At 44.3% G+C, this 15663-nt stretch overlaps 1 protein-coding gene across 3 annotated transcripts in view; it reads left to right on the top strand.

Annotated features, from left to right (window-relative positions):
- PPP2R2B (protein phosphatase 2 regulatory subunit Bbeta) overlaps positions 1 to 15370 on the top strand; it is a 258060-nt gene extending 242690 nt beyond the window's left edge. For all 3 annotated transcript variants that reach the window (XM_084637730.1, XM_084637731.1, XM_084637732.1), the window contains 3 exons: positions 8161 to 8330; positions 9310 to 9401; positions 10785 to 15370. In XM_084637730.1, the coding sequence (XP_084493856.1) occupies positions 8161 to 8330; positions 9310 to 9401; positions 10785 to 11064 (542 nt within the window). In that variant the 3' untranslated portion in view covers positions 11065 to 15370. The remainder of the gene's footprint in view (positions 1 to 8160; positions 8331 to 9309; positions 9402 to 10784) is intronic.
- Positions 15371 to 15663: the final 293 nt, after the last annotated feature.

Here is a 15663-nt window from a genome sequence, read left to right as displayed (position 1 = left end):
ATCTTGTCACACCTTTGTTGCCCTTCTCTAGGAACAGGCAGAATCCCTCTAAAGATCACCTGAGCCTCGATTTCCTTAAGCGTCTTCCCCAGCCTAGCATAGTTTCCCTTCATACGTTCCAGTGAAAATCTATCAGTATCATTTGTTCCCACATGAAGGATAATTAGGGGATTCTTTCCCGCTCCCTTTTCAACCTCAGGATCCTTTTTCAACCTCAGGTCTACATCCCATATCTTAGCAGGTGGAAGACAGCACACCCTTCTATTCTCTCAATCGGCTCTGGTTACAGGCCTGTCTATTTTTCTCAGTAAAGAGTCCCCGATCACATAGACCTGCCTTTTCCTGGTGCTATTCTCCAGTCTATCCACTGTTCCCTCTGGCTGCAAGTTCTTTCCATTCCTATTCTCCCTTGTAATCCTCTTCAACCCATCCTGTATCCTCCTGGGGCTCATATTTGGTGTAGTCTCCATTGACTCTTCCCCTTTTCTTATAGGACTAGCTGCTCTTCTCTTCTTCCTTGCCCTTTCACCTTCAGTGACTACCTGCTGAGCCCCTTCTTCATTTTCCAACTCTGCAAACCTGTTCTTGAGCTCTATTTGTCCTTCACTAGCCCGTCTTTTCTGCTGCCTGGTTCTTTTAGTCACATTCTTCCACTGACCACTTTCCTCACCCAGTCTCCCCTCAGAATTCCCCAGTCCTGCTTCCATCTGCAAGTCTGAGCTTTTCCCTTCAGATACCTCATGTCTTTGCTCCATAATCTGCTCAAACCCCTTTCTAAACTCAACCAGACTTTCCACCTACATCACCAAACCTTGGATCTTTTCCTCTATCAGCTCTATCAGACAGCACTTCATGCAGACAAAACTCTTACCAGGCACCCCCTCCAGGATCATGTACATACAGCAGCTTCCACATCCAGTCATCCTCATTGTGTTTTCACATCCTCATTGTGTGCTCCCACCCCCTTCCCTGCCCCCATTCCCAGGAGGGGTTTGGGGTGCGGCAGGGGGCTCAGCACAGGGGGTTGGGGTGCAGGAGGCATGTGGCAGGTGGCTTAGGACAGGGGGTTCGGCTGCAGGAGGGGTTTGGGGGGGGGGTCCAGCCCGGCACGAACTGGGGCCAGGGCAGGCTGCTTGCCTGCCTGCTGTGTCCCCGCACCACTCCGGGAAGCGGCCAGAATCTGGGGAAGGAGGGCACAGGGGTCTGTGTGTTGCCCTGGCCGCTCCTCCAGGTACCTCCCCCCTCAGCTCCCATTGGCCGGAAATGGGGAACCACGGCCAATGGGAGCTTCGGGGTAGGTACCTGGAGGAGCGGCCAGGGCAACGCACAGAACCCTGTGCCCACCGTCCCCCAGGGCCCGGCCGCTTCCTGGAGCGGCGTGGGAGGCAGGCAGGCAGGCAGGGAGCCTGCCCTGCCTCGGGTGCGAGCTGGGCCAGAGCCGCTCTAGGTAAACGCTGGGGGATGCGGGGGGACTGCGGGGAGCTGGCGGGCCGCAGGAAATAGCCCCGCAGACCGCGTGTTTGAGACCCCTGCTCTATATGAATGTTTAGCTGTTGAAATACCTCTGATGGTGGAGTTAAAATATCCTCGGCATAGCAAGTGCACCATGGAATGAATGCGTTAACTCTGATCGGACCTCTCATATCACCTGGTGGGACGCATGGTGACTTGTAAGCACTTGCCCTACAGTACCAGGAACTCAAAGGAATCAAAGTCTGCTTTGTATTCTTTGTATGAGGCTCTCTGTTGGGGGTTTGTCCCACGTTTTTCACGGTGTGTGTCAGCTCTTATGTTTCCAGCATTAGTGCTCTTAAAGCCTTCACAGACTGAACCTGTCCTCTCTTCATGACTCCTTTTCTCCCAGGAGAGGTCCTACCCATTCTTCATGCTTTATTTGCTACAATCAGCAGCATCTCATCCATGCACTCCCACAGGGGCTAATACAGAGGTAGACTAATTAAACTTATCAGCAACCCAGACTGATAAAATGAACTGTTCCTTTACTCTAAGGGCTTGGCTACATTTGCGAGTTAGAGCGCATTAAAGCAGCTGCAGGCGCCCTAGCTCACTACCCGCCCACACTGGCAAGGCACATAGAGCACTCTGACTCCATGGGTAGAGCGCTCCTGGCACTCCACTTTGGCGAGAAGATTAACGCTTGTTGCACCTTGGCTGAAACGCCCGGGCGTCAGTGTGAACAAGGTGTTGCTTTACTGTTCTCTGATCAGCCTCTGGAAATGTCCCATAATCCCCTTAAGTAAAGTGACCACTCTTCTCATTGTTTTGGACTCACTGTAGAAATACGGATATGCCCTTTGAAAGCTCCGTTTCTGACAGCCGGCATGCTTATCTGCACCGAGACAGAGCAACTGTTACTGTGGAATGTTGGGTGTGAGAGAGAGAGGCGGGGGGAGAGAGGAGGTCTGCTGCTGTCTGAACTTACAAGACAGCATGCTGACATGCTCTCAGCCCCCGAAAAAACCCACTCTCTCTCCCCCCACGTACACACAACACACTCCCCTGTCACACTCCACTCCACCTCACCCCATTTGAAAAGTATGTTGCAGCCACTTGAATGCTGGGATAGCTACCACAATGCACTGCTCTCTGTGGCCGTTGCAAGAGCTGCTAATGTGGCTATGCCAGTGCGCTTGTAGCTGTCAGTGTGAACAGATTGCAGTGCTTTCCCTACTGCGCGCTATGAAAGCTGGTTTAACTCATAGCGCTCTACATCTGCATGTGTAGCCATGCCCTAAGAACTCCTTACCTAGGGAAGTTTTACCATTAGCAAGATGAAAGATCCTTGGGCTTGGGAGAGAAGCTCTGCAGAGTCTGTACTGCCAAGGAGTCAGAGGGAGGTTAGAGCACAGGCCCACCAGTACCATATGGATCACCAGAGAGCTACTGGGGGCACTAGGACAGAATTTCTATGTGAATGAGTGGTAGGGCACCCATGAGCCCCTCAAGGGAAAAATGCAAAGGAAACTCTGAGTAGCCCATGTAGGAGACTGTATGGCCATATAAGACAAAGTCCTGGCTGGGATGATTTAGTTGGTGTTAGACTATATGACCTCCTGAGGTCTCTTCCAACCCTAATCTTCTTTGATTAACCAGACTTCATTGAGCCATTATGTGCTTTGTCTGCATTTTCTTTCCAGTCAGACTCTCCTTGACTGGTCTGTGCATGGTGGATAACTCATACACCTTATGCAGTGCTGATGGTGTTACAAAAGCTGGACTGTGGCATCCTAATGAATCTGAAACACTCTGAAAGCTGGATGCCAAGTAGAAAAGGCGCAGTGAGCACAATGGGGAAGAGGCTTGTATAGCCTAAGCCTTCTAGGAGGTGTATTAAGGGATTGGGAATTGTATGGAGATTTGTTAATCTCTCTCCTAGGTCCCTATAGAGAGACAACTGATATTTTTCCCCATATAGAGACATGATTGACAATTTCCACCATAATGGGACAAAACTGACAATTTTCCTGCAGAGCAAAGCAGGTGACAATTTTCCTTTGGAGAGACACAAGGCAACAGGTTTCCCGTGGAGAGGCAGCAACTCCCATAGAGAGCTGCATCTAACAATTTTTCCATAGAGAGAGACTCACCCAATCATTTTCCCCAAGGAGGGAATCATCCTACAGTATTTCCCATTTAGACCAGGCTTCACCTGGGCAGTGTCATAGATGCAGATCAAACAAGAGTTGAGCTGATCACTGACCAGGCCTTAAAAAGCCCTCTCCAGCTGGCAGTTATGAAGTGCAATATTGAACCACTGTCATTCTAGTGTATTTCTAAAAATGTGTTAAGGCATTTGCATTTGAAAATCCCACTAGGCACCTACCTGAATTTTTAGGTGCCTAAATACCTTTAAAATCTGGCCCTGAGAGCCGTCCTTTTCCTTGAATTTTAAATGAATTGAAGTCCCTTTGCTGTTTCATAATTATACTATGGAGAAGAAACAGTTTTGACTGGACTTTCTGTGCCATCATGATTGGCTGTTTGGGTCAACTGTCCCCCTCCTCTTCCACCTCAGTCTTTTCACCTCAGATTCACTCCACACCTATACCTCTTGCCTTCTTCTCCTTGCCCTGTGGCCTTCACATGCCCTACTAACTAACTCCCCCCCCCCCTTCCCCAAACAATCATGGAAGAAACATGCAGTTTGCTGCCATCACAGTGTTCACTGTGTCTGTGTGTTCCAGTCCCTCCCCCCTCCCCGCGTCTGCCCAGTCTATTTAAAAGAAACAGCCTCTTGCACCATCTTGGCTTCTTTTCACAGCATAGGAAATGGTTAGCATTTCCTGATGTTGCCTCTCCTTTGTCTTTACTTGCTGTGATGAAATCTTTTACCTGAATGGAAATCAGTTGTCTCCAATGGGACTCCTTGTTACAGCTGCACTGAGGGTTGACATTGCGCCAAATATGCTGGGACAGGCTTGAATCAGTAGTTGCCGATGAAATCGCCAAGGAAGCCAATTGTTGTGGCAACATGGAATCTGAAACTGTGAGCCCGTGCTGAGTGGTGAGGCCTCCTGTGGTCTCTGGTAACAATGCGATTCATAGACTTCTACGTTTCCAGTTTTCCAGTCAGCATTGGTAATTTATTGTGATGAAAGTTTAAATGGAGTAAAGAGCATAACCAAGTCCTCTGTTGGTGTTGATCTTATTTACTGATGAGTAAACCTCAGTCCAAGTAGTGGGTTTGAAGGTGCCTTGCAAAAGGATCTTACTGGAGATGGGCTGAATTTCAGCAAAGATCCAGAGTTCAGGGGTGTTTTGGCTCCAGAATTTTCATTCGGGTCCATCTCTAAATCTTTTCCTGCTTCTTGCAGTTCTGGTTTTCCAGCCTATCTGAGAAGTGACAGGGTCCCAACGTTGCAGACATAAGGACCTGTTTTACATAAAAGAATTTGACCCGTACTTGAATCAAGACATTCGGGAATTATGGCCTTCTTTTTTAGCCATGACTGGACACTTCCTTTGCCCTACATGCACATTTCCTCGTTCTTCAGCATGGATGTGCCCCCATGGTGGAAAGCAATGGAGACATCTGTGAAAGTAATGTTCCCCCTTGCTTTTGAAGCCCCCATTTCCTGGGACCCTCATCAGGGCATTCAGGAGAAATAGACGCCTGGTCACTTCCTTGGGCTGCTCTGAAGAGCACTTTTCCCCCTGGTAGTGGCTTTTCTTATGACTTCAGACCTCTGGAATGAGGACCCCGCCCCCCACAAAGGCAAGGTTGGCACAGCATATACAATGGTTGTTGAAGACTGAGGTTAAAAAGATGAGCAGTAAAAAAGGCAAATATAGAAACAACAATAACAACCTGTACAAAAAGAGCATGGGGAAAAGCAATGGAGTAGATTTTGATGTTCAGCCAAGGGGGGATCTGACTCCCAAGAACATTAGCCTGTGGAATATTCAGTTCCTGGTGAAATGTATCAAAAATTTGCCTTGTTATTTTTTAACACCACCATTGTCTTGTTCTTGCTGGTATTTTCCATTCATTCACAGTATTCTTCAGATACTCCAGGGCTTTTTTGTTGTTTGTAGTTTTTGACATTTCCCAGTTCTACAGCATCAGCAATAATTCCTCCTGCTCGTGTGATATAGACTTAACACTTCCAGCCTTGACACAAGCTCATACACGTACATACACACTGAATGGAAATGATGCAGCCATTAAAGAAAGCCTCATGAAGTCAGCCCACTGGGTGTGAGCAAACCCGTAATTATTACACTGAAGACATGACATGGAATTTAGATGCTCTCTGCAGACCAGCTCAGATCTTTTATTTTCTGTTGTTGTTGGGGTGTTGGTTTTTCATTTATTTATTTTTTAAAACCTGCAGGTCAGCAGAATTCCTGCTGGCAATTAAAGGAGCCCAACCTGGATCCTGCTGTGAGCTACGTCATTTCTGATTTGTAGAGAGATCATTTATTCTGGCACTTGAGGCGATTTTTTTCCCCCATCCTACTCCAGAATTCAGGAGTTCACAGCCCAGCACTTAGATAGGGGATAATAACATTGAACAAATGTTTGCACTCAGTATGGTCTTCTGAAAGTCAGTCTCTGGCAGCACTTCTTGTGGTACATGAAACAGCCAGGCTGACAGCCAGGTTAAGCCACTTATTTTCTAGACAGAAGGTGGGTCTGAATATTAGCCCAACTTTCAATGGAACAGCAGTGGAGGGGTTTTTATAAAAAGAATTTCAGTTCTAGTGAAAGGGACTGGATGGAGACTGGAGTCCTCTCTCCAACCACAGCACAAGGGTAGCCTGTGCAGCAGCAATACAAACTTCCACGATGCCACCCTGCCTCAACTCTAACTCGTAGTGACCATCTACAGAGATGGATCAGACCTGATAGATGGCCCACTCAGTCCTCAGCCTCTGTTGATGCCACCAACAAGGGTCCATATGTGACGAGGACCACCAGTTCAGGTGGTTTTGAGAGAGACACGTCCTGCTGATGGCATTCAGAAATATGATTTTATAAATGGGCCCCAAATTGCTGAACTTCATTGGTCTCCTTTGTAAGCTGCTCAAATTGTGATGTATTCAGGGAGTTACAAGATTGTATGCTTGCAGTAGCTATGAAATTGTACATTGACTTCAAGTTGCTCATCACTTTGATTTTCAGGGTGCAGGAATGATCTGTAAGGCTTTATGGTTTTGGGCTAGTGTTACATTGTTGATATATTGATTTCCTATGGTCCTCCTTGCTCATTGCTCTTATTAAAGGTGAGGTAGCTTCAACGATGCAGGGTAAAATCCTTCAAATATGGGCATTTTGTCTACTTTATGTCAAATCCAGACCCAGTATAAATGGGGATGCAAGTCCACTGACTCCAATCGAGTTGCATCTGCTTATAGCAGAGTCAATTTTGGCCCTACAACTCGTGTTCTCCACCTTTTGGATTCATTCCAGCTGTGCAGTCAAAGTGACGCCTCATTTTGTAGTGCTGCATTTTAATTTAGGAAATTAATATTTTATAGTGCATGATTTATAATGACTCTCTGAATAGCACTGTAGGGTGCCTTGCACATGAATGATGAAATGCAACTAAAGATTGTACTGTATAGTTTAAAACTGTCAGACAAAATTAAATGGTGAGAAAGCATGACAGTCTCACTGGTCATTGCATTTTGGTGCTAGACCTTTGTGCTGAAAATGTCTCACTCTAAGATCTCAGAACACCAATGCCAGGTTTTCCTTATCATGATGTAAAGAGGTGGAACTCAAGGGAAAAAAATGAAGTTTCACCCCAAAAAAGAGCTTAATATGCAAGATTTTTGTGTCGCACTGACACTTGCATCAATGTGAGTTTAGGGCCCCCGGCACCATGAAGGATCAGGCTCAAATGCTGAAGGGTTCTTAGGAAAAAGTAGGAACAAAACTGAGTTTGGCTCAAATTTCCCTTCTTTCTCTTGATTATTTTAATGTTGCACATTCAGATACAGATATCAGAAGAAACTTACCCTGTGGGCTGGTTCATGAAATAAATGTCTGTTATGGGATTTCTTGCACCTTTCTGTGAAGCACCAGGTGCTGGCCACTGTCAGATTGCTGGGTTAGATGAACCTCGGGTCTGATGTAGAATGGCAATTCCTACGTTCCTATCCTTTTGTTACGGTCCTTTCTATACAGGTACAGTCACTGATTTGCCACTAAATACTGTCCAAGCAGACACATTAGAACATTCCAACTGACCATGCTAGCCCAGGCCCTGATTCAGGAAAGCACTTAATTTGCATAATTCATAGATATTTAGGTCAGAAGGGACCATTATGATCATCTAGTCTGACCTCCTGCACAACACAGGCCACAGAATTTCACCCACCACTCCTGCAAAAAACCTCTCACCTCTGTCTGAGCTATTGAAGTCCTCAAATCGTGGTTTAAAGACTTCAAGGAGCAGAGAATCCTCCAGCAAGTGACCCGTGCCCCATGCTACAGAGGAAGGCGAAAAACCTCCAGGGCCTCTTCCAATCTGCCCTGGAGGAAAATTCCTTCCCGACCTCAAATAAGTTAATCACATGCTTTCCTGATTTGGGGCCCCAGTGTGCCATTGTTGCATGACCAGTCTTCCTCTAAGATCATATGGATTCAACTTACAGCATGTTTTATGTTGCTGTTTTTCTTTTGTTCTGCAGTTTTTGAAGAGCCTGAAGACCCAAGTAACAGATCATTTTTTTCTGAGATCATCTCCTCAATTTCTGATGTTAAATTCAGTCACAGTGGAAGGTATATCATGACCAGGGACTATCTCACCGTCAAAGTATGGGACCTGAACATGGAGAACAGGCCTATTGAGACATACCAGGTATTTCATCTTCAAGGCTGATGGGACAAGAGACATTTAAAACTAAATAGGAACAGTTGTAGGGATTCGGAATAAATGGGAAAGCACCAGATTTCACCTTTCATTGATGGGTGCACAAGTTCGTGATAGAAAGGGTTAGGGTAAACATACAAAGTATAAGAACTTGCCCCTGCTCCCACAGAAGTTTTGCCTGTGATTTCAATGGGAGCATATCTATAAAATATGAGCTTGAGTGACTTGATAAATTATAACCTTCTGATTTTTTTCCTTTTATGATTTGGATAGATTGGTGAAACTAGTTTGGTGAAGGTGAGGAATTGATTTTCAGGTATATTTTGGACAGGTGTTGGGCAAAGTGCCCCACGAGACCTTCCTTAATCCAGACCCGCAGCACCCGATACCATTCCAATGCTGGGTCCCTTAACACAGATCTGTCACTGTACTTCAGCCCACTGGGGACTTGAGCCATCTTTGAAATGGTAACATTCATTTTTCATAGGCTAGACTGTAAAATGATTGAAAGTGCATATACAACTGAACACACTTAAACACTCTGTCCAACTCCATTTAGAGAACACAGGTTTCAGAGTAGCAGCCATGTTAGTCTGTATCTGCAAAAAGAAAAGGAGTACTTGTGGCACCTTAGAGACTAACAAATTTATTTGAGCATAAGCTTTTGTGAGTTACAGCTCACTTCATTGGCTGCATTCAGAGAACACAGTGAACCAGTCAATATATCCATCAATGCCTTTGTTTGAGGATGTATTAGTAAGTACTACAGCGGGAACAAACCTCACATTTGTAAGGCGCTGGGCTATATAGGTGAAATGCAGAAGTAACAAGCAGTGAGTAGATGTTGAAGGTACAATGCTGACAAACTGGCTATGCTTTTTGATGAGTTTTGGACTTCATGCTTTGTGGAAGTTCTGATAGAGCCTGGTCTTGTTTTCATTCCGCTGCCTTGTGTCTTTGCTGTTAGGTACACGATTACCTCCGAAGCAAGCTGTGCTCGCTCTATGAGAATGACTGCATCTTCGATAAATTTGAATGTGTGTGGAATGGGTCTGACAGGTGAGACGCATCATCATGAATTATAAGAAGGGATTTTTCTCTGACGGTTCCCCAAACCACCCATTGTATTATTCATTCTGCGCTCAAAATGTGCTGTCAGTTTGGGAGGATATGCTTTATTTTTCTTACACAGCAGAGAAGTTGAATTCCTATGTTAAGTGCAAAATGTAATGCAACCTTAACCACAACCAGCATGTACATCATACTATTGGCTCTTCTCTCCCTTCTGCTCTATAGTTCTTTCACTGACCTCTTTGTGGGTGACATGAATGTTTGGTGCACAGTTTGGAGTTCTTTTCATAAATATATGGATAGAAACAGAGATTGGCCTAACCCAGAACCGCATGTTAAACTCCTCAAAATTTCAGGCATTATTGGAAGTGGGGAGGTGCTGTCAGATGCAAATCCTTGTAATCTGAATCTATGCCTGAAGTTTTGGTACCACATCATCCAAACCTTCTGGTTCTGGTTTCGATGTGGCTGAAATCTCAGGAGACCAGTTGTTCATGTGGAGATTTTGGCTGAAGAAGATGACGATACAGTTTGGTCCAAAATTGCAGAAATTCTCACATTAGTCACACCATTCAAGGTGGCAGAAATCACGTACGATTACCTGAAATCTTGTACGATTTCTGCATTTGTGCACCAAATTCTTGTGCAAATTCAGCACCCTCAAAACATAAACCCAGCCTTAATTGAGCCTTGAACCCAAATCCCATATCTAAGTTGGTTCCAAATAATGCCTCCTTGCCCCATCAGTAGTTTAAAAGGTTGGGGGTTTTTGCCTTTAATGATGGGTGAAATTCAGAGTACAGGTCAGAAAAAACTCATGTCGAATTATGAGATTCTTATTCAGTCTGTACTTCGGAAAAACTCATGGATTTCCATGGGAATTTTCTTTGAATAAGTACAGAGAAAAGACTTGATGAGATGTGTGGGCTTATTCAAATATATCCAAAGATCTCTGGTCTGATAAAGGGAATGGAGTTCTCCAGAACTTGCTGATTCTGGCTGGTTGGAAGTCCTGCGAGAATAGCCTTTATCAATAGAGTTCTCAGTCATCCAAGCCCAATAAATATAGAGGCATGGGGAAAAAACCAAGAACTCAAAGGAAAGTTACCAAAGTCATTCCTAGCCCTTGGGGAAGGAGGAAGGTTGCCATCTTGAGGTCAGTCTATCACAAACCACTATGGCTAATTCAGGAGTGACATTGTCTCTCACCATGCCCTTATTGTCCAGAAGGATAGTGAATCTGATCTGATGCCTCAAGATTGGGGAAGGGAGAGTAAGACATAGAAGCTTGAGAGGCCCTAAACTCTAGCTGCTGTGCCATCCTTGTATGGCATAATTAACTCTCATCTGTTCTTTCCACTTGCTTCACAGTGTCATAATGACCGGTTCCTACAACAATTTTTTCAGAATGTTTGACCGCAACACCAAGCGTGACGTAACCCTGGAGGCCTCTAGGGAAAACAGCAAACCCCGGGCCATACTCAAGCCCCGCAAAGTGTGCGTTGGGGGCAAACGGAGGAAAGACGAAATTAGCGTGGACAGTCTGGACTTCAGCAAAAAGATCTTGCATACAGCTTGGCATCCTTCAGAAAATATCATTGCAGTGGCCGCAACAAATAATCTGTATATATTCCAGGACAAGGTTAACTAGGAGGACAAGTTATTCTTTAGGAATCTCATGTACAGAATATTAGTAAACACAAGTTTTAAAATGTTTCTTTTCTTTTCCCTCCTCCCTGTTCATTTGTTTAATTATTCCTCTGCAGATAATGTGTAGAGGCATGCAAACAGATTCCAATATCCCCTGCCTCCCACTCACCTTAAAGCAACGGGTTGGCAAACCCAGTAGATACTGGTATCATGGTTTTGTTTATTTTTTTTTTTTAAGAGTTGAGAGCTAACAGATGTAATGATCCCTTCAATAGCTGGCTTGGATTTCTGATACTTTTATTACATCCAGTACTCTTTGGTGGTTCCTAGTGTTGTTTGGTTCTAGACATCTGCTGGTTTAAATTGAGGTTAATACTGTAGTATGGTATTTAAAAATTCAACTAAGGTCAGAAAAGAAGGGGGGGGGGTGTATGTGTTGTTTCTAATTAAGTAATCCCAGGGTTCTTTTAGTATCATTTGAGATATTCCACTTGCAGAATGATGTTGCCCTTGCCAATGTTTTCTTAAATTTATCTTTTTTTTTCTCCCTCATTTCTTCCCTCCCCCTTCTCCCCTCCCTGCCCCGCCACGGAGACAGCGAAACCAAACATAAAATGGAAAGATCAAATTTGCAATGGACAGGTTTAAAGTTGGGGGGGAGGAGGAGGTAGGAGGGAAAGATCAACTGTACACTCTAATCAAGGATGCTACCTTCCTTCTTTGCATCCCACAGAAACTCTTAAGGATTTGGCTCTGTAGATACTGTGGTGCCTTTTTTTGGTATATGACATACCTTTATAATTAATGCTTCCAAAATGCAACTATTGCAAACCAAAATGAATCTGGGCTTTTTGTCTGCATTTCCTGTGTTTTGCTTTGGTCATTTTTAATAGTTCTGTTTTAATCTCTTGCATGTCATGACTGAATCTCGCTCTTAATTTTTTTTATTATTATTTATTTATTTATATTTGAATGACAAATTCTAAGTTGCTAATTTACGACATTGTGGGGAAAAAAATACAACCACCACCACATACTGCTGTCTGCACCTAACTGCTTTGAAGAGAGGGTGTCCATGGTTCTGTGGTATAATGGTAAAAATAAGAGCTCTTCCTCTTTGCATGGCAAGGCTGCCCCTAAGAATTACTTAGGTCCCTTCTTTATCTGAGCAATTGTACAATATAAAACTGAAATTTTATTCAGTGTGCTGTGCATTCTTGTGGCTTGTGAACAATGTGCAAAAGAGACAACAGCTGTGTTTGTTGCAATGAAATTTACTAGAATTTTTAAAGGCAAAGCATACCCTTTAAAAGACTCTCTTGTAAGGCATGAGTTGGATTTCCAGCATGTCCTTCAAGACTTACCAAGTCCTATACCTTACAAGAAAGACTGCCACTTACTCAATGGACATAAATACCATAAGGAAATTTCACAAACTGCACAGCTACTGGGGACCTTCACTTAATATCTCTGGGGCAGGAGGAAGTCACTGTTGAAGTACTTGGAACCAAGCTTCTAATTATTATTTCACTACTTAATAGCCTGTCAGCTGTTCATGAGACTTCTCAGGACAGGAACAGATAAGTTTGCCTTGGTTAAAGGAATGATTACAAGGGAAAAAAATTATGCTGGCTTACAAATTTATTACAAAAAATGGCTTTCTGGAGTAACCTGTTTTTTAAAATGAAATGATTAAAACAATAGCAAAAGTAAACATCTTTTTAAAAAAAAAATCCTGTAAAGAGAGCCTGCACTCTGGCATCAGAAGTAAAATTGTCTCAAATGTGTTTTGGTGTGGTTTCACTGATTGGTGTGGTTTCTAAATGCTGCATGAGCTTAAACTTTTAATGCCAGGATTGTTCCTGGGGAGACTCAAAATCAGCTGTCTGCCAGTCTCTGATCATGCTGTTGGAAGTGCTGCTAGGCATGACAGAAGGACCTAATAAATCCTCCTGTCTTAGTGACTGTGTGGGTAATTCGGGTGGCAGGGTGGCTCGGAGAGTGGTAGTGGGAAATAGAGCCTTTCACCTCCAGTTTGCTGGTTGGACTCTATCCCAGGTCGATATTACAGGCTTAATCCTGCCAGTGACACAAGGGGTTGAGCTACTGCGTGGATGTGATCCACAACAGTACTGAGCAGTGTGGTGACCCAGTTGGTGTGGATCTCCAGTTGCATCCAGTGCAAATAGCTAAGCTAATGTGGCAGCCATATAGCAGAGGTGGCCCATATACACTGAGCTCAGAGAGAGCAGAAGGGATGTGATGATGGATGGAGTCAAGGCATGGCACCACAACCTCAATGGAAGTGCATTTATGGAAACAGTGCCTCTCCCCCCACTACCACCAAATTCCCTTACGCCTACTGGCTGCAAGAAGAGGGGTAGGCAGGGCAGCTGCACCACAAGTACAGTGGTGCTAAATACAGCAGCCCTGCTTAGATTGCTCCCTCTAGGATCCAGGGAATCCTAAACCAAGATGGCATATCAGTGGGGAAAGCCATCCCTTACAGCCTAATCACACCTGTAGACTTCAGGACCAGCTAGGGAACGAGGTGAACACGGAAAAACAAGCTATCCTCAAGAAGATTTGACCGAACAACTTGATCATATCAAGCTCCCTATGAGTCTGCTTCTGCCTTGGCATTCTTGTTAACTGTTAGTAAGCACCCAAGAGAGGCGTATTGCTGAAAGACAGAGAGTTTATTGACTGCCAGCATGTGGCTCCAACTGAGGCTCCTAAAACTCCTCGAAACATGTACAACCACACTTTCAAAAGGGTCTGGTAATTACTGGGGCCTGATTCACCGATGTGCTGTAGTACCCATTGAAATCAATGGTAGTTGCTCATATGGAGTGAGAGAAGAATTGGACCCAAGTATTTTATATTGTCCCTATTCTCTCTCTCTCTCTCTCTCTCTCTCTCTCTCACACACACACACACACACACACACACACACACACACACACACACACACACACACACACACACACACACACACACACACACACACACACACACACACCCCTACCCACCCCCTCTGTGATGAAATTCCACAGCCACAACGGTCATGCCATAGGACTTATCAACGTTTCTGCCTATGAAGGAAAAGTAACTATGCTCATGGCTCTCTGTGAGGATCAGTACAGCCCCAACCTAACTGGTGAATGGCAATTTTTGGAGAAGCCCTAAAGTACAAGTCAGTGGAGACTGGCAACTTCAGAAAAGGCACAGGTGAAAGTGACGAGTGAGCACATGCTCTGAACCTATTTACAGTAGCATGCAACCAGGCAATGTCTGTCATGCCCACCATGAGCAGCCCGTACCACTACAATTATAAATACAATGGGTGCACGGTGAAACGTACAGCTTTCTGGCTTGTTTTCCTGCACTACCTGTTAACAGCTGAATTTGCCTCTCCTGTTCTCTCATACAGCAAACATTTCCCGAGTTATATGGGCATTTCTCTGGGCATAGTTTTTGTTTATGGCCGTTTACAGAAACCAGGATCAATGCACAAAACTATTGGCCTGACCCTGAGATGTGCTGAGTACCAGCAACTCTACAATGGGAGATACTGATACTTGGCCTGCAGAAAGTCCTAAAACAACCAGTGAAGGATTTGCACCCTGCATTATTTTATTTAGCCCTTGATGCTCCAGTGTGAAGAGCCACATGTGCTTGCTGTAACCAGAGAAGAGGTGGCAGGATGTTCTAGAGATGTATTAAAGGATGGTAACCAAGCTTTTATAGCAGTGTTGGTTAACACAGCGTGTGAGACACTCGCCTGATGCACTGTGGTCTGTTTGAAACTATTGGAATACCACAAAGCATGCACAAGGGATGACAGCTTACAATCAATATTGTGCTCGCTGATGCAGGAAGCAACATCATCGCATCCTACCGGTTACCCCTACAGCTCAGCCTCACCACTAAATATCTCTAATAACAAGGCTATGTGAAGTGACAAGGTCTATTATTCTTAACCTTGCAGCCTACCCTCTCTGAACAACAGAGATGCCAAAATTTTATATTGGATTTTATTAGTGGGAGATGATTCAGACCCCATCATAATCCCATCTCTGGAGTTAGACAAGTACTTAATACAGCGAGATAAGAAGGAAAACAATTGGCATTCCCCTTTATTCAGGGCTTAGTATAGCATGAGCCATTGCAGCTTGGTTGACGGGAGGTGAAATGCATTTTTATGGTATTTATAATAGTGTTTTAAGGGATGAAACTTGGATTTTATTGTATTGAAGACACTCATTCTAATAAATAAACCTAGTTCTCCCAGTGGGGGTTTATTATTTTGTTCTCAACTTCTTCAGTGTAATCAATGTAATATTTCATGGAGGCTGTCTCTAATATTAGAGGCTCAGCACAGGCTTTGATTGTAAAAAATATATTGATTCTACAATACAAATTTGCCACAGCCTGTGACTATAGGGATCTGTGACCTCTAATGTGATTCAATGATGATCATGTGTTTTACTTCAGAGTCAGGCCTGTTTCTAGGGACAAATGCACAATAATGTTTAGAAGATTTTAAGAAAACAACAGACCACTATGTTTGTGTCATAAGGAGACAACATTTTTTAGT

This window comes from Lepidochelys olivacea, assembly GCF_965140295.1.
Source record: "Lepidochelys olivacea isolate rLepOli2 genome assembly, chromosome: 8".
Lineage (NCBI taxonomy): Eukaryota > Metazoa > Chordata > Testudines > Cheloniidae > Lepidochelys > Lepidochelys olivacea.
This window is presented reverse-complemented; position numbering and strand designations above follow the sequence as displayed.